The 17,777-nt window shown below is 34.4% G+C and overlaps 3 protein-coding genes across 5 annotated transcripts; 2 read left to right on the top strand and 1 right to left on the bottom strand.

Moving 5' to 3' along the window:
• Positions 1-580: 580 nt before the first annotated feature.
• LOC105638116 (nuclease) lies at positions 581-2,622 on the top strand. Its single transcript, XM_037636971.2, has one exon. The coding sequence runs from the start codon at positions 807-809 to the stop codon at positions 2,301-2,303; it is 1,497 nt and encodes a 498-aa protein (XP_037492899.1). The 5' UTR covers positions 581-806; the 3' UTR covers positions 2,304-2,622.
• Positions 2,623-3,207: 585 nt separating this feature from the next.
• On the bottom strand, positions 3,208-6,142 carry LOC105638115 (RNA-binding protein 2). 2 transcript variants are annotated; one of them, XM_089724786.1, is made up of 6 exons: positions 5,991-6,142; positions 5,452-5,531; positions 5,058-5,367; positions 4,757-4,818; positions 3,986-4,067; positions 3,208-3,632 (listed from the first exon to the last, which is right to left on the bottom strand). In XM_089724786.1, exons 1-6 carry the CDS (start codon positions 6,031-6,033, stop codon positions 3,517-3,519), a joined length of 693 nt encoding a protein of 230 aa, XP_089580912.1. In that variant the 5' UTR covers positions 6,034-6,142; the 3' UTR covers positions 3,208-3,516. The 2 variants fall into 2 exon arrangements, with proteins under 2 accessions (XP_089580912.1, XP_089580913.1); XM_089724787.1 differs by having other exon boundaries at positions 5,058-5,364.
• Positions 6,143-9,386: 3,244 nt separating this feature from the next.
• LOC105638113 (AGC (cAMP-dependent, cGMP-dependent and protein kinase C) kinase family protein) lies at positions 9,387-17,731 on the top strand. Of its 2 annotated transcripts, XM_012221849.3 has the most exons (13): positions 9,388-9,745; positions 11,371-11,545; positions 11,686-11,769; positions 12,208-12,449; positions 12,567-12,810; positions 13,523-13,602; positions 13,931-14,015; positions 14,389-14,520; positions 14,607-14,720; positions 15,443-15,490; positions 15,789-15,870; positions 17,141-17,191; positions 17,299-17,731. In XM_012221849.3, exons 1-13 carry the CDS (start codon positions 9,603-9,605, stop codon positions 17,385-17,387), a joined length of 1,569 nt encoding a protein of 522 aa, XP_012077239.1. In that variant the 5' UTR covers positions 9,388-9,602; the 3' UTR covers positions 17,388-17,731. The 2 variants fall into 2 exon arrangements, with proteins under 2 accessions (XP_012077241.1, XP_012077239.1); XM_012221851.3 differs by lacking the exon at positions 17,141-17,191 and having other exon boundaries at positions 9,387-9,745.
• Positions 17,732-17,777: the final 46 nt, after the last annotated feature.

The following is a 17,777-nucleotide window of genomic DNA, read 5'->3' as shown; positions in this document are numbered from 1 at the left end:
CCCACACCATCAGCGGCTAGAATTTGACAAATTGCAAATTAGCATTCCATGTTTGGCATGGCAAGATACCAAAAAATCCAAACCACGTAATCCCAAGTCGTCACCGTCCCACACCTACCGCCACCATGCTCAATATAAACTAAAAGTCTAATATTTTAGCACTCGTCTTCAAAGCCGTGTTCACACTTGCACATGTCCTTCTCTAGTAATGTTTTTGTTTAAAGATGTACAATTTGAGGTGGCACCTCCTCAATCAAAGTTTTTACCCTTTTTCAGACAAAATTATCATCAAATACTCCCATTTTTATATGCAATCCTGGGTCAAGTCTAGTTGGCATTTTCTGTATTCTAATCTAAATGTTAAATGGATTATTGGGTTAAGATTGTCATCTTATTAATGATATTTGTTTATTCGAAGTTTATAGTTAAAAAAATTTCATTGGTGATTTGACCTCAAAAATTAAAATTAAATTCATTTGTTCTTCAAATGATTTTTTGAATTTTAACTTGAAAATGGGAAAGAAGAAAAAGAAAGTCAACATTAAACTCATAACCATGATTGTCAATGGATATGCTGTGTTCACACTTGGCTCACACATTCTTAAAAGAGGCAATAACAAATACTAAGACTTTAGTATTTCTTCCCTCTCTCTCCCTCTTCTTGTTGTGTCTTTGCTTCAACTCTTTTCCCATTTCTTATTTCTCCTCTTATATGAAACTCGCTTCTACACCAAACCCAGTAAAACGATATTTCTCCTCTGTGTCTGTGTACACCTTGTTGCTTGTTCAAATCCTCACCAATCCAAATGAATGAAATTACCAACACCACCACCAAGAAACGGCACAGAAAGGATAAGCAAGAAAGCGATAACGATGATGAAGATGGTGATAACAACTCATTTGAAGAAGACAGCAATAACAGCAAGAAGAGGAAACACTTTAAGGGTATAATTACATCACTGGTGTTGTTAGAAGAGCAAGAAAAGAGCGATCAGGAAGAACAAAACAAAGCCTCATATGAAGAGAAGCAATTATTGGAAGAAAACCACAAGAAACAGGCTAGAAAAATGACTGAATACTATTCCAATTTTCAAGATTACTACTCAGAAATTGAAGAAACTGACCGAGTCAAACGCAAGAAATCACGAGCTATAGCTGGTGCTGTTGCAATTTCTGCTGCCTCTAATGGGGTTGCTAAAAATAAAGCAATTGGGGATGCAAAGCAAGCGACTGGTGGTCAACACAGACGGTTATGGGTCAAAGATAGAGATAAACAATGGTGGGATGAATGCAATAGGCCAGATTATCCAGATGAAGAGTTCAAGCAAGCATTTAGGATGAGCAAAGCTACTTTTGAAATGATATGCGAAGAGCTACGTTCAGTTATAGCTAAAGAAGACACTACTTTGAGGAATGCAATTCCTGTCAAGCAAAGAGTTGCTGTTTGTATTTGGAGATTAGCAACTGGTGAACCTTTAAGACTTGTGTCAAAAAGGTTTGGTTTAGGTATTTCTACTTGCCATAAATTAGTTCTTGAAGTTTGTTCTGCTATAAGAAATGTTTTAATGCCTAAATATTTACAATGGCCCGATGAGGATAATTTGAAGAAGATAAAAAATGAGTTTGAGTCAATTTCAGGTATACCTAATGTTGTTGGGTCTATGTATACTACTCATATTCCTATTATAGCACCAAAGATTAGTGTTGCAGCTTATTTTAATAAAAGGCATACTGAGAGGAACCAGAAAACATCATATTCGATTACAGTTCAAGGTGTTGTTGATCCAAGAGGAGTGTTTACTGATGTTTGTATTGGTTGGCCTGGTTCAATGCCTGATGATCAGGTCTTGGAGAAGTCTCTTTTGTATCAAAGGGCTAATGGAGGTCTTTTAAAGGATGTTTGGGTTGTTGGGAATTCAGGATACCCTCTAATGGATTGGGTTTTGGTGCCTTATACACAGCCGCATTTGACATGGACTCAGCACGCTTTTAATGAGAAAATTGGAGAAATTCAGAAGGTCGCAAAGGATGCATTTTCAAGATTGAAAGGAAGGTGGAGTTGTTTGCAGAAAAGAACAGAGGTGAAATTACAGGACTTGCCTATTGTTCTTGGTGCTTGTTGTGTTTTGCATAATATTTGTGAAATGTGTAAAGAGGAAGTAGATCCGAAGCTGGCGATTGATCTTGTTGATGATGAAATGGTGCCTGAAGTTGCTTTAAGATCAGTAAGCTCGATGAAAGCTAGAGATGTTATTGCTCATAATCTTCTACACCATTGTCATGCAGGCACTGGATTCCTATAATTGAATGAGTTGCATTTTTCCCCTGATATTTGAATTCTTTTGGATATGTTCTTTCTTTCTTCTATATACATGTAGTTGTATTATAGAACAAAACAATTGTCATTCTTCGTGTAATTTGGTCGAAAGGGGCTATGAAAACGGTATCTGCAGCTTCAGCTGCAGCTCCTCACACCCCAACAATCAGCTGATAGTAGCATTTGTAGGTTTAAGTTATACATGTAGATCATACAGAATCATGGCACCATACCCAAATTCAAAATAAAAAGATGGATGAAGTTGACATTAGTTGTAATATTCTTTTAACATGACCCTTCTGTTAGTCTTGTTTTCAAATATTAAGAAAGCATGCCTCATGGTTTTTGTTTTTTGTCTTGTTGTTACTAGTAAGGATATACATGACTATAAACTAGTAATTTAATGATATATTTTATTCTTAAGAAAAGTGAAGGATGATGATGGATTTAGTTGAAGAGAATAGCTTTATAATGTATGTTATCTTTTACTATTGCTGCTACAGACAACTACAGGAAAGCCATTAAGAGATGTTTATGTAATTGACTTGGTTTCTTGGTGATGTCTGGAGACAATGATTTGGTAGCTTTTGTACTTTTCTTCAGTGCTCCCATATATATCTTCAAAACTGTTGGCTTTGACAAGAATTAATTTGATTTGTATACATTCATACAAGATGAGGGTGACAAAAAAGGACCCAAATGATTGAAAATAGACAGTTCTCTATGGATGTAGCCAAAATGCAATATTCCTGCAGCGAGCAGATCAGGAATGGGCATGGCAAGCCACCATCCAGTCTCATGCAGGCACTTTTACAAGTATTTAGGCCATGTTTGGCATTTCAAAGTATTTCTGTGTTTGCAACCATCTAATCAAAAATACATGTGCAATATATAAAAACAAATCAAATCATATATAATTGGTTAAGTCCCAACACAAATGAATGGCTTAAGCTTGCAACTACACCTCTGATTAATTGATAAAAAACAATAGAATTGGATCGGTAGGCATCTGTTACACAATAATACAACCTTTAAGTTCCATACTGTCACAACACTGGATCTTCAAATACAAAGGAGCATTCTATGCCGCCCGTGGCACACCCACGTAGAAATTGCACATCGTGCAATAGCAGCGTCTCTTCATATCATAACAAATACAAAGCTACAAGTTCCAGTCTCACTCCATCATGAACTTGTGATCACCGCAGGATACCAACACGCTGTTCATCATGATCTGATGGAAGCCGGAAAGGAAAGTGTGCAAAATGAATTTTCAAGACAGGGGAGTCAGGTTTCCTATCATCAAACCTGTACCCTGAAAAAAAATCCACGTGTCACAGCCTGATTGAATTATAAATTTCCCTACAGAACTTTTATTGGTTGAGCATTTCCAATATTCTTTATAAGATAACTGCAAGTGGTAAACTAAAAGAGATTATTTGCTAAGATATATAAAATTGATGTACCACAGGTATTTCAATTGCATGGTAACTGATAAAAAAAATGTTGGACCAGAATGCATACTTGTAATGAATACAAAAACATAGTTGGAATATGGATATTGGCCATCTAGTTCCACAATTTGAAAGGGGAAAGTGCAAATGCAGCATACTGTCACTCAGGAAAAGTGAGTTGACAAAAAGATGCATATTCTTGGATGCAGTTTACCTTGAAGAGCTTCCTTGGCAGTTATAGCACACTTTGTGTCAACAAACTCCACAAAGCATAAGACCATTGCCTTGTCTCCAGTCTACAGTATAGTAACATATAGAGAAAATTATTACAAACAGGGGAAAGAAACAACAAGAAATAAAAGGAATACATAATTTGAAGAACGTAGCATTATATCAGGTGCAGGAGGAGGCTGCTCGGTCATAACAGTGGGAAGTGGTCAATGTATTGGAAAATCAATGACAAGCATGTTTTCAATTATTAAATTTTCATTTTATCCTTAACAAATCATTCCAAGACGATAGAAGAACCTTTAACTAACAAAAAAAAAAGTATCAGCATATTCCTTTATTTTCAACTTTTATCTGATAGGAAAATTGACAAAAAAAAGCTTTTGTTATAAGCATCTTCTGACAATACGTATAGAAAAACAAAAAAAAATCTAAACCAATGCTTTTATAAGATTTGGGGGGAAATTTTTCAGAACAAAAAATGAACAGATGTCTCAGCTTAGATGTACAATTTTAAGCTGCAAATGTAAACAAGGAAGAGCAGAATAAAATATTCACCATTGTCACCCTTAACCCACAAACACACAAAAGAAGAAGTATAATGGTACCTTCAGTTCTTCACCGAAGGACCTAGTTTCATGTAGGCAATGACATAAACATAAGTACCTCCAAGACAGTAATGCACCTATTTTCTTTTTGCACAGTAAACCTTGCATCAAATCAAACTCCATAGAGTATAGTAAAGTAGCAAACTTACACGTCTGGGCTCCTTGTGAATAACTTTGATGTCTTTGTATCCAATAAATGGACGGAAAAGATCTTTGATTATAAATCAAGGAAAAAATATAGTAGAAATAATAAAACAAACTGAAGTCATTTAAATGTTTTTCAGACATTCCTGCTTCTTGGGCTTAAAATTAGCAGGTACATTTTCTTTCTTGAAAATAGAAAATGGCCAAAATATATTCACAAACAGGTAAATTCAAAAGCACTTTAGCTGAAAATACACATTTTATTCCAGATTACAAATACGCTATGATGAACTACTATAAGGATACGGCCTACTTCTCTTCTAGTGCAATCAGTAGGGAGCCCATCAACAAACAAAATGTTCGATTCCCCTCTTGATATTGAAGGGCCATCAACATTTCTCGAAGGACTGGGCCTTCCATTTATCAAGTCCGGCACGGATGAGATAATGTTAACTGATGCATCCCGTCTTTGCCTTGGTAACTTTGTATCTTCAACAGATGGGTAACCATTTCCACTAGCTCCAGCTATTACTTCACTGATGACAGGTTCAGTACGAACACCAATACTCGAAATATTATCCAAGCCATAAGACCCAGATTGTAATGGTTTTATCTGCTACTAAAAATAAAATTTTATTAAGGAATGAAAAAACTCTGTGCACACAAATTTCATTTAACATGTACAAAATGGACTTTTAACCTCTCTCTGTAGAAACCCCGAAGCAGAATCTCGCAATTCATTTGAAACTGGAATGTGATAGCCAGAAAAATTAGGCAAACCTGAAACAACAAGATATCTTTATTAAAATGAAATCTAAAACAGCAATCAGCAAACAGGAAAGAAAGAAAGAAAAACCAACCAATAAAGCAGACTAAACGAATTCCGCAAAGTTTTGTAGAATGCAATTGAAATTTCACAATACCATGTTTAAAATAAGTGCAGATGTTTATTTCACTCCCATAAATTCAATTTCAAGAAATTCAACAAGACTAAACCAAATTATATCATTAGTAAATGAATTCCATACTTCAACAAGAAAAATTATAGCCAAATTCAATAACTATGTCAGAATTTTAAATAACCCGCACTTTCTCGCATTTTCTCACCAGCCAAGCAGCAAATAGCAGTTTTAGTAATGGACGCACAAAATTTTTAGGGTTTATGAAGTTTTACGGTTTGGATATAGAGAGAGAGTGAGAGAGAGAGAGAGAGAGAGAGAGAAAAAAAAAAAAAAGTACCTTTGTCTGCGAGAGCACCGTATCTGTAGTAAGGATCCGCCATGCTGGCTTTAATTATGGGTTTCAGCTCCCTCTTCCCGTCTTCTGGTTTAAGCCGATGAGCGGTATAACTTCAGAAGTTGAAAGTTGAAACGACTTCGTTTTAAACCTTTTGTTTTGGGAACTATTCTTCAGCGGAGGGTTTCGTGCTCGGCCCAATTCATTCTCCACTTCTAATCCAGAGGCCTGGCCCAATATGTTTACTGTCTTCTTTTTTTTTTTTTTTTTTTTTGGCCAATTTATATTGATATTTAATGGTTTCAAAATTTTATTTTATTTTATTATTATTTTTTTTTTTTGAGAATAAGAGAAAGAAGCTTTATTCGAGTTGTAAATCCAGAAGCAAGACAGTTTCAATACACGAGGGAGTAGTTTCCCATTGATAAAAGCAAGGATATGAACATGCAATGGTGAGCTGCACTGTTCCCTTGTTCTCGAGACCAGCAAATAGAAGAATTTGCTAAATCATGCACGAGACGTTTACAATCAGGGACAATGCTACCAAGTTAAGAAAGAGAGATAGACGGACTGCAGATGGCCTGGTACAACTGCAGGCAGTCCACTTCAATAATAACAGAAGGAAAAACTTTAGTCTTGAGCCAAGATAAGACCTCCCTTAATCCGATTGCTTCTGCCATAGTAGGATTCATAACCCAATTAAAATGACCAGACAAGCCAGCAACAAAATTAATTACTTGTCCCATCACGAACTATCGCGCCAAAACTGGACTTATGAATCGACGGCGATATCGCAACATCAACATTGCACTTAAAGGTCCCTGTAGGAGGACGTTGCCAGCGCTGAACACTGCCATGTCAGTCAACCAGAGAGCTGGAAGGGAGCCGAGAAGCACGAGCCGACTGCCGTCCCTGCAAGCCACGAAGAGCTAGTGAATATTTGTTTTAATTGAAAATTATAAATTAAAATTTTGAATATAACTATGTCATTACTTTAAAATTTCTGAATAACATTTCACAGAAAAAAAAAAAAAAGGAAAAATAATATCTGACACATGCATATTTCATTATGGAGTACTGTTATATTAGTTTTCGTTTATTTTTCAATTTTATTTTCTATTGATTGATTGAAATATTAAAATAATAGAAAAACTTAGAATTTAAATTTATGAAACTAAAAAATATTTAAAATTATAAAAATTTTATCTTTTAAAATTTTATTATTAAATATGAAAAGTTATATATATATATATATATATATATATATATATATATATATATATATATATATTATACATACACACTCTGTATAGTGAGAGAGAGATTTGGAAATTCTAGATTATAAGAGGGAATTACACTAGCTTCTTTCTTTTAATATCATAAATAAGTGGTGTATTTTTCTTTTTCTAAAAATATAATTTGTGAAATTGATATTTTGCAGCATATGTATAAACATCTATATTTGTGTATATATATAAAGGAAGATGAATTCAACTTGAATATATATTATAAAGTCGTATATACATTTATCATTAAATTATCTTTTAGTGTGCACACATGTATATGTACTTTATTAGCACATTTTACTAATTTTAAATACTAAATATAATTATTATATATCGATTACAGATATTGAATATATCATTTTCTTTTTTTTTGGGAACCAACCTTGTTTCCTCAATGCTGTTTAAAAAAAAAAAAAAAAAAAGACATAACTCAAAAATTTGTCTGTATCCAATTATTATTTGAACTTTGCAAACCTTAATCCAAAATATATTTTTTTTCCATGGCCTCATGGGCACCAATTTGCTCTCGTATCTAAACTTATATTTTTGGTTTGTCCTTTTTAGGACATACCTCTAAATCCCACCAAATCCAACAGCTGTTTTGACAGCTCTTCTAAAACTAATTCTCCTCTTTTTTTTGTTCCTTTTATATAAATGTTTAATAACAAATTAAAAATTTTGTTTAAAAAATAAAAATTTAAATTCTGATAATTTTCCTTGAAGTGTTTCAATATGTCAAAAGAAGTTAATTACTAATTTTAATAAATTAAAAAAAATTACTTGTGAGACTAGTCACAACATAGAATATTCGTAGCCAATGAAAAAAAAAAGCTGCTTGCTTACCAATTTGAAAGAGCCACATCAGTACATGGAAAAATTATAGTTGGTCAGCGATTGCAGTGGATCCATCACACGTGGCCTTAATTATGGTACAGCGCAACACATCGCAAGATGACATGGTATGGCAGTATGTTGCCGGTTCACAGCTAGATTGTGGTAAGATTTCGCTGCAAATTCCTTTTTAAAAGCACAATTTGTGCGCGTGCAGTAATTAAATTACTATAACTGAGACGGAGTTAATTGCATCTATTTGCATACACATTTGTTTTGGTTTTATCATGAGTTTAGAATTAGAGCTAATCCATCATTAACTTGATCAACGTAATGCAAGCGATGCTCATTTATTTCCAACCCATAGACCACCGATCGGTTTGGTTTAGTTTGTCTGATTTAATTTTTTCAAATCAATTTTGATAGAAAATATATTTTAATTTGGTTTGATTTTTATTATGTAAAACCGAAAAATTTTAAAATCTTTAAACCTATTTGATTTATAAAAAATAAAGTTAAAATTAAAAAACAAAGTAAATCTAAAAGTTGGGTTCGATTCAAATTAATTCAAATCAATTGAATATTAGTACATAACCTCTTAAACAAGAATTGCAAAACCCACCATATTATCATTCCTAAAAATTGTTTAATTAGTTTCATTAATATATTTTTATCTTTCCATAATGTGATAATTAATATATTGTATAAGAATTTTTATTAGAACTTAGAAGTAAACAGCCAAAAGCCAATATTGAGAATGGAGCTACAATAACATTTCCTTTTTATTTATTTTTTTCTTTTTTTTCTCACGCCTGATGTCCCACACAAAGTACAGTCAGATTAATATATCAATTAAATGTGTGAGAGCATAACAGAGGAGACCAACTCACACTTTAAGCAGAGACGCCCAATCACGGGCCAGAGAATTAATATATCCACGTTACAACAGTGCAAGTGAGATACACGCTCCAATCGTGTGCATAACGTGGGCCCTGCTGTAGTTCCCTTGTTTGTTTCTAAAATGCGATGAAACGTAATGCATGATCCAATAGCGACACTTTTCTCCAGCTCACGTTGAAATTAGCGCGCGTGAGCCCATCACTCACCTCTCATGACAATAATCGTTAAACTCCCTGGTTAATTAAACAAATAGATTTCATCCTCTGTTTTTGGTTCAGGGTACAATCATGCGAACGGGATGTGAAACGTCGCCGAATGGTGATGTAAAGGTGTCTGATTGGATGAGTATTACTACTTGTACAAGGTCGGTGCAGAGGATCACAAGGCCTTGCGTTTTGGGGGGGTTTTTTGAGGTTCTCTCTTCGCATCATCTCCTCGTTGTTGCAATAAATGAGAGTTTCAGAGAGAGTGTGTGCTTGTAGAGAGAGAAAGTGAGGTTTTAGAGAGAGAAATTCGAAGACTCAGCCTCAGAGGCTGCAAGACAGGAAAATAAATTTCTGAAGGAAATTAGACGTGTAGATAGAGGAAGAAAAAGAGAATGGAGGGTATAGAGGGGGAAGGCAACGGAGAAGAGGAAGTGTTGGGATCGAGCTTGACGATGGAGAAAGTGGCGGCAGCGAAGCAGTTCATAGAAAATCACTATAGAGCTCAGATGAAGAATATTCAAGAGCGAAAAGAGAGGTATCTCTCCAACTCTACTACAGATTGATTGATTAGAAATTTAGAATTCGCTATACTTCATTTTTTTAATGGCCTGTTTGGCTGCTGTAAAAGACTGAATTGAGATTTGTTGAATGTTACATTGTGCATTGTCTGGGGAACCGAGAGAGAAATCCATAATGTTGACTTAGCTGGAGTTGTAGACAAGTGTTAGGCTTAGTTGATTCAGTGATTAGTTTTTTTCTCATTCATTGCTGTGAAATCTATTATTAGAAGCTTGCATTATGGGATCTGAGAAGTAAACTATACATTGGACTGTGATGTTTTTTGGGCACCGATTTTTATATGGCTTAGTTTTACTGTCTCTGCATATCACTTTACTCTGTCTGGTTCTGGTAGCTGGAGAAAATGTAGGTAAAGGGAAGAAAGTAAAACTATATACTAGACTGTTGTTAAATTGGGAGTTCAACAGATTTCATCTAGTTGGATGTTGTTCTTAATAAATGCTAATTACTATTGTGATGAAGGCTTTATTTGTTAATTTTTGAGAGCAATAATATTAGGTGCTGTATTAGCTGTCTTCCTTTAGCATTTGTAACTATTCATCAACAACTATGGTTTCCTTTCCAAAAAAAAAAAAAAAAAAAAAAAATCAAGTACTATGGTTTCAAAAGGTCAATTAGCAGAGATTGATCAACATTTCCTTTTTTTAATGATAATTCCAAGTGCATAAAATTTTTCTTCTGAAATCAACAATGAGATACATAAGTGTTATTTGTCACTCCCATATCCAAGGATACTCACAACTACTGTCATCAGGTTTAATTGATTAGATCGGATGAAACATTTGATTTTCATTTTTTGGAGCGCATGCAAGGCAAGACAGGTTCCAGATGGTTCCTCTAGATGAGTGGGATTGTCCCATCACCATCTTTGGTTACAAGAAAATTATCACAAACTATTGTCTTTTTTTGTTTTTCCTCAGATAGTTTCACAACAAAGTCTTGGGATGAAAAATTATACTATCTCAAGAAATTTCTGTGGACTTCTGCGTGATGAGAGCCTATTACAAACTCTTAAGTATTCATTCTTTTGTGATTGAAATCTCTGCTAATTTTTTTCCCAGGTGTTTTCTCCTTTTATGGAAATATTTCCTTCTATCACCTCTTCTGTACATTTTGAGATTGACAGTACTTTTTTTTTTTTTTTTTTTCACATCTATTAGCGTCATATCTGAATAACATGGGAATTGTATGATACACTTAAACACTTCCAGGTCACTGCAGAGTTCCTCATTGCATGGTTGGATGGATCTTATATTATAAAAAAACATTAATTCTTGATCTTGGGCAAATAAGACCAAAATCCTAGTTCTCTTAATTACTTACTGAAGCTTCATTTAGTCAATGGATATCCTGCGAAAGAGGCATGTTTGCTATAACTTCATATCTCAAGTCTTGAGTTGTTGCTTTTAGGACCTTTTAGATAATGCAGGACAAAGTTGTGATCCATATCCTCAACTGTAATCCAATGCTTTGAGACAGTGCAAACCTTGATTTAGAGATTCTTTTTCTTAGTAGTTATTGACATGCTTGCTTTAAAGTGCAGTTTTTGACTCTTGATATCATGATTGACTTCCTCTGCAGACGATGGGTGTTAGAAAGGAAGCTAGCTTCTTCTGATGTGCCCAAGGAGGAACAGATCAATCTGATTAAAGACTTGGAAAGAAAAGAGACAGAATTTATGCGACTCAAAAGGCATAAGATATGTGTTGATGACTTTGAGCTTTTGACAATCATTGGTAGAGGAGCCTTTGGTGAGGTTAGGGATTGCATGATAACCACAACGGGTTGAATGAGTCATCATTTCTTAGATTCTCCTTTTTTGTTTCTCCTCTTATTTGATTACCATGAGTTGGTGATTTGTAATACATCTTTCTTTGAAACTTTCTTTGACAACAGGTCCGCTTGTGCCGGGAGAAGAAATCTGGCAATATTTATGCGATGAAAAAGTTAAAGAAATCTGAAATGCTAATGAGAGGACAGGTAAAATGAGACATTATAACTTGTATATATTTTTGAAGTTCATAGCATATAATGGTTGTCACATTTTATTGTAGTACTGGACCCTACACTCTGTTTCGTGTTTCTCCCTTCCTGCAACTGCCTCCAAGTGTGGGAATTGTTTGTGTGGGAAAACTGAACAGGTTAAGGGAACTGGTGGCTTTTACAGTTTTCATTGACTTTGTCTATGGTAATTGTAACTTGTAAATGACTCGATGAAAAGATTTTGAATATGTTCTGTGATAACCTTTTGAAGTACATTATCTAGTTGCAGTGGTCCTTTTGCCTCGGTTTGTTAGCATTTGAACTCTTTTATGGAGTGAGCACTGCCACTTCTGCTTTATGAAGATCTGATTTGTATCACTTTGTATGATGCTTCTCGATTCTAGTGAAAAAAAAAAATGTATTTCTGCTCTACAGGTGGAACATGTAAGAGCTGAAAGGAACTTGCTGGCAGAAGTTGCAAGCCACTGCATTGTCAAACTATATTACTCATTTCAGGATGCAGAGTATTTATATTTGATTATGGAATATCTGCCAGGTGGTGATATGATGACTCTGCTGATGAGGGAGGACACTTTAACTGAAAATGTGGCTAGGTTTTATATCGCTCAAAGTGTCCTTGCAATTGAGTCAATTCACAAACATAATTACATTCACAGGTTGGAAATCAGTGTCAATATGCTTAATTTTGAACCTGGATCATGTGGTGGCTTATTTCTCAACTTGCTTTAAGTTGGATACTTTCATTGAATATATTTCATTCATTTTCTTTCCAGAGATATAAAGCCTGACAACCTTCTTCTGGATAAAAATGGTCATATGAAGTTATCTGATTTTGGCCTTTGTAAGCCTCTTGATTGTACAGTTTTATCTGTGATTCCTGAAAATAAAACGATTGGTGATGAAAGTATGACCGAACCGATGGATATTGATGGAAGTATCCCTGATGCGGACAATAAGAGTACTTGGAGAAGCCCCCATGAACAGCTTCAGCACTGGCAAATGAACAGGAGGAAGTTGGTAAGGAACTTAATTTTATAGATATGTTTAACTTCTTAAAGAGCATTCAGATCATGTCTATAAGCACAAATGTGGAACTGGTTCAAAATTTCTTTTGTCAAGATATAAGCAGGTTGAAGAGCATAACTTTGTAAATGATGTAAATTTTCATCTATAGATTGAGTACTCTCAGCCTAATTTCGATTTCAGTTTATCCCTGTCAACCTGTTCAAATACTCAAATATATGGATAGTTGTCTGCTTTGGTTCCCAATAGCTTGTGGCATTCTTGTTGATCTTAAGCACAATTATAATAGACTCTGAACTTGAATTGAAATTGAATGTCCTTGTGTTTTAAATTGTGTCCAAATTCAGTTGTTACCTTGCAAATACTTCGCTTTATTAAAAGATTTTGAGTCAGTACCCAGGAAAAGACTCTCCAGACATTTCCATGGCTTTGATTGTATATTGAGCATGGCACATGTCATCTAATGGTGCCTCTACACTGACACTGTAAACATTTTAGCTTTCAGAAGGGAGTGGCTGCTAATGTTACAGATTGTTGCCTTTGTAAACTCTATTACTTAGAGGCTAGAGAGGCACGCACATGTCTAATGGATTTGCCTATAGCATGGTCTGATTAACATTGCACTGGAGCTATAAGAACCTTGGCTGTTAAGATATTATGGTGCTTTTTTTGACTATAATGGTGATTTCTTGTTTTTTCTATGAAGGCATTTTCAACTGTAGGGACACCAGATTACATTGCTCCTGAAGTATTACTGAAGAAAGGATATGGCATGGAGTGTGACTGGTTAGTTTGCGACTCCGTTTTGATTTATTCATTAAAGTTCTTTTCGATTGAGTTTTGTAATTCATTGCAGTTTTAAGTTTTGTTATTTTTTTTTTCTTTTGATTCATTGGTTATCTTCTTTTTGCTTGATGTATTCTATATCTATTTCATTCTAGCATATCGTGATCTTAAGTCTAGTATGTCTCATAGGGTATTGTAGATGCTAACTGTAAATGCAGAAACCTTGTTTGTCTTTCTTTTATATATATTTGTGATTGTGTCTTGTTCTAATTATCAGTATGTAAATGGTAATTGTTACTTCTTTTTTCTTTTGATGAACTCCATTCAGGTGGTCATTAGGAGCAATTATGTATGAGATGCTAGTTGGATACCCTCCGTTTTACTCAGATGACCCCATAACCACATGCAGAAAGGTATTGCTATCTGCTTCTGTTTATTACTGGAACCGTAAGTTATCCTTTTTTGTTTGGTTTTCTTCAAAATTCCATTTTCAGCTTACCATTTTGAGTTTGGGTTAGCCCTTATCTTTGTACCAATACTGTATCAAGCTAGATGTTGTTGGTCATTTTTCATTAGGAGGTTGGCTGTGTAGCATAGGAGAAGCTAGAATGATGTTTTGGCACTATGATGCCAAATAATTTTCCTTGATACCTTGTTGCATATCATTCCTTTGCTTTCTGTCTTTGTTTCTAGCATGATTACTTAGATATTTTATTAAAGAGCAATTCTCTTATTATTGAATTGAATTTTCTTTTTTTTGCTGACACTTGTTCATCACGTACTCAGATTGTTCATTGGAGAAATCACCTTAGATTCCCAGAAGGTTCAAGATTGTCTCATGAGGCAAAGGATCTCATTTGTAGGTTACTATGTGATGTTGATCATAGGCTAGGTACTGGAGGAGCACACCAAATTAAAGTAAGAAATTTATGTTTATTTCAAGGTTTTTCCTTTGCTTCAGTCTTGGGTTCTTCCTTAAAATAATTAAGATCCTTCCATGTCAGGGTCATCCTTGGTTCAAGGATGTTGTGTGGGATAAACTCTATGAAATGGAGGCAGCTTTTAAGCCAGAAGTCAATGGAGAGCTGGATACACAGAACTTTATGAAATTTGATGAAGTATTACATATCTGCTTATCTTTCCTTTTCTTTTTTTTTTTCCTTGTATTTTTTAGAGCTTCTTTTAATGACTTATGTGTTCTCGTATTAGACCAACTTCTGCCCATTTTATTTCAAAGGAGGCTTATTTTAATTATGAGAAATTAACAGCAATGCTGAATTAAGAAAAATTAAATATTTATGGCTTGTCCTATGATGTCTTGCCACAGCAGGAAGTGATGCTTATAATACATTAGAAGGTAGAATAACATGCAATAACAATTATATGCACAGATGACATACTTTTGAAAATACAGCCATCATATCTAGAATTTTTTTTTTTTTACATGAACTTTTGGAATTTACATATTCTATCTCTTGGACAAATCATAAATCCTACAGTACCTATGATTAGAAGCTTGAATAACTGTGTCACTTTAGTTTAGTGTCATGTGAATGTTTATCTTTAAAAGTCAATATACCTTTTGCCTATAATGCGTAGTAACAGCATTGGGTGAAATTTTCAGATGTCAACACTCTGTAAATGCATTCTGAAAAAACTGTCAGAATGAATATCACCTAAATTGTGGCCACGAGAAAGGTCTAAACTGAAAGCTTGTTTGGCTTTCCTTCAGTTAGATAATCATATGTTGTCCTTTTCTTTTTCTTGTTATAATTCTGTTAATTATGGTGTCTTCTTAGAATACTGTAGTTATGAGTTATAATTTTCAATTTGTCATCAGTTGGACTCTCCAGCACCTGCAAGAAGTGGTTCAGGGCCCTCAAGGAAGGTATGTTGTTATTCTTGTTGTCTATAAATCAAAATTTAATTTTTACTGGCAGTCATTGTTATCATAGCTTCATTCCATCTATAAATTTTTTGGGTAAATTTGTGCATTGGCAAGGTCTACACTTTTGATTTATCAGTTCAGATAGTTACTTGTAGATTAACTTTAACTAATAGAAATGCAATAATATAGGAGTTTTCCATATTCTGAAAGTTCTCTGTATTGCTTTCAGTGGCTGTTATTTTTGGCCTGCACTTCTTATAAAATTGCTTTGAATGTATAAATATTTTTGTTCATGCAGATGCTATTAACTCCCAAAGATTTAAGTTTTGTTGGCTATACATACAAGAATTTTGATGCTGTCAAAGGACTACATCCTTTTGGTATGTTTTTCAAGCCTGACTAGTCAATATTATCTAGTCCCTAGCGCATTATATACGTTTACTAGTTTGAGAGTATGTCTTCTTTCTTCAATGGACATTTGGATGCAATTATTTCTGCTTATGTAATTATCAAGGGTAGAAATGTATCTTGTTTATACACATTGAACTCAACAACGAAAAAGAAAAAAAAAAAGGAAAAGCTCTATACTTGCATAATTGCACAAGCCGCATGGGTGACGGAACATCTCTAGGCTAGAGCTGTAAATGAACTGAAATTTAATGAGCTCAAGCTCGAATTGAACTTGGAAAACCGAGTTCGAGCTTGGCTTGTTTACAATTTATAGTTGGAAAAGAAAAAGTTGTAGCTTGTTTACGAGCTTGAGCTCATTTACAAAGTTATTTGCTATTATAAAGCAGGGTTCGTGAGCCTCATTTCAAAGCTCAAGCTCGAGCTCAGCTCATTTATTAAACGAGCTCGATAAGCAAGCTTGAGGTTGGCTCGTTAAACTTATTGAATTAGCTTTTTCAGGGCCGAGCCTTAAGCAGCTTACAAGTGGCTTAGCTCATTTACAGCATTTTTTCAGGCCAAGCTTTATTTTCCAGTTTCTTATAATTTATGAGAAGAATACATAATACAATTTGTGTAGAAATTAAAGGAAAGAATATGTTTTATTTCTTTCAATTGTGTTATATTTTTCAACCTCTACTCCACTATATATATACAAAAAATTGTTCCAATATAGGAAGCAATCTAAATAGGAATAAACCTAAACTAGGAATAAACCTAAATTAGGAAACACAATCTTTACACTAATTAGGAATAAACCTAAACTAGGAAACACAATATTTACTTTAATCACAAAGATTTCAACAATTTGGGCATTTGATCAGTATGCTGGCAATGTAGAGATGACAGGCAAGTCTAAGCCCTTTCAGAATGAGATAGTTTATCAAACACCTTAGTTTGCATCCCTCAGAAGAATGGGATAGGGGGAACAATATGGAGGAGATAGGTTAGCCATATGGGTGAAACAGTTCATGAAGTGATAAGCAAACAGGATGAAATGAAATCCGTGAAATGATAAGAAAACAGTGTAAGTACATAAATAAAATAAAACAAAAACAAAAGCCAATTTTTTTATGTCATGGTATCAAGGGTGTCCCTATATTCTGGTGTTAATTTTGAATTCCTCGCTTCTGCTTATGTTTGTGCTTTTTTAGAATGTAATGCAAAGAAATTAAATTCTATAAACCATTTCAATGCTTGCAGATCTCAAAGGAAGTATGTCACCGAAACGGCCATCCATTGATTCTATATTCAGTATTAGATCTTACTTATTTTTCCCAATTTTTTACTGATGGTTGTTCTTTTGATAGCTGAATCTTTATGTATGCAAATTTATTAAGCTTTGTCGATGATCTGTATAGGTGGTTCTGGGGCAGATTATACTACCAGGCCAGCTGAAGAAACAGAGGTGCAAATGTTTGCATCGTCAGGCGATCCCATGGTACCATAACATAACAAAATGGCTATTCTATTTCGAGTTAGGTGTTTCTCGAAAATCCCATATCTAAGTGTGGGTTGGCTGCCATACAACTTGCTTAAGTGTACAGCAGTAATTGAGAAACTTGTTTAAAGTCCAGTGATGGGTTAACTGGTAGGTAAAGTGAGATTTTATAGCTGAAAAAACACATTGTGTATTAGATTTAGCTATAAAACTTATGTCCTGGCTGCCCAGGTTGGCTGTGGTAAAAACATGCCTTCTCTAGTGGCAGTTTCTGGTCAAATTTTAATGGAAGCCGGAAGCAAAAACTACTTGAGAAACTCGATAGCTTTCTAATGAATTATTCCCCATTTTTAGTTTTGTGTGTATGTTGTTGTGGCCAAAGCGAATAATAACTGAAGA

The sequence above is a fragment of the Jatropha curcas genome, chromosome 8 (assembly GCF_041381405.1).
Source record: "Jatropha curcas cultivar XTBG-Jc1 chromosome 8, XTBG_Jcur_1.0, whole genome shotgun sequence".
Taxonomy (NCBI): domain Eukaryota; kingdom Viridiplantae; phylum Streptophyta; class Magnoliopsida; order Malpighiales; family Euphorbiaceae; genus Jatropha; species Jatropha curcas.
Note: the sequence above shows the minus strand (reverse complement) of the source record. Positions and strands in the feature narration are given on the sequence as shown.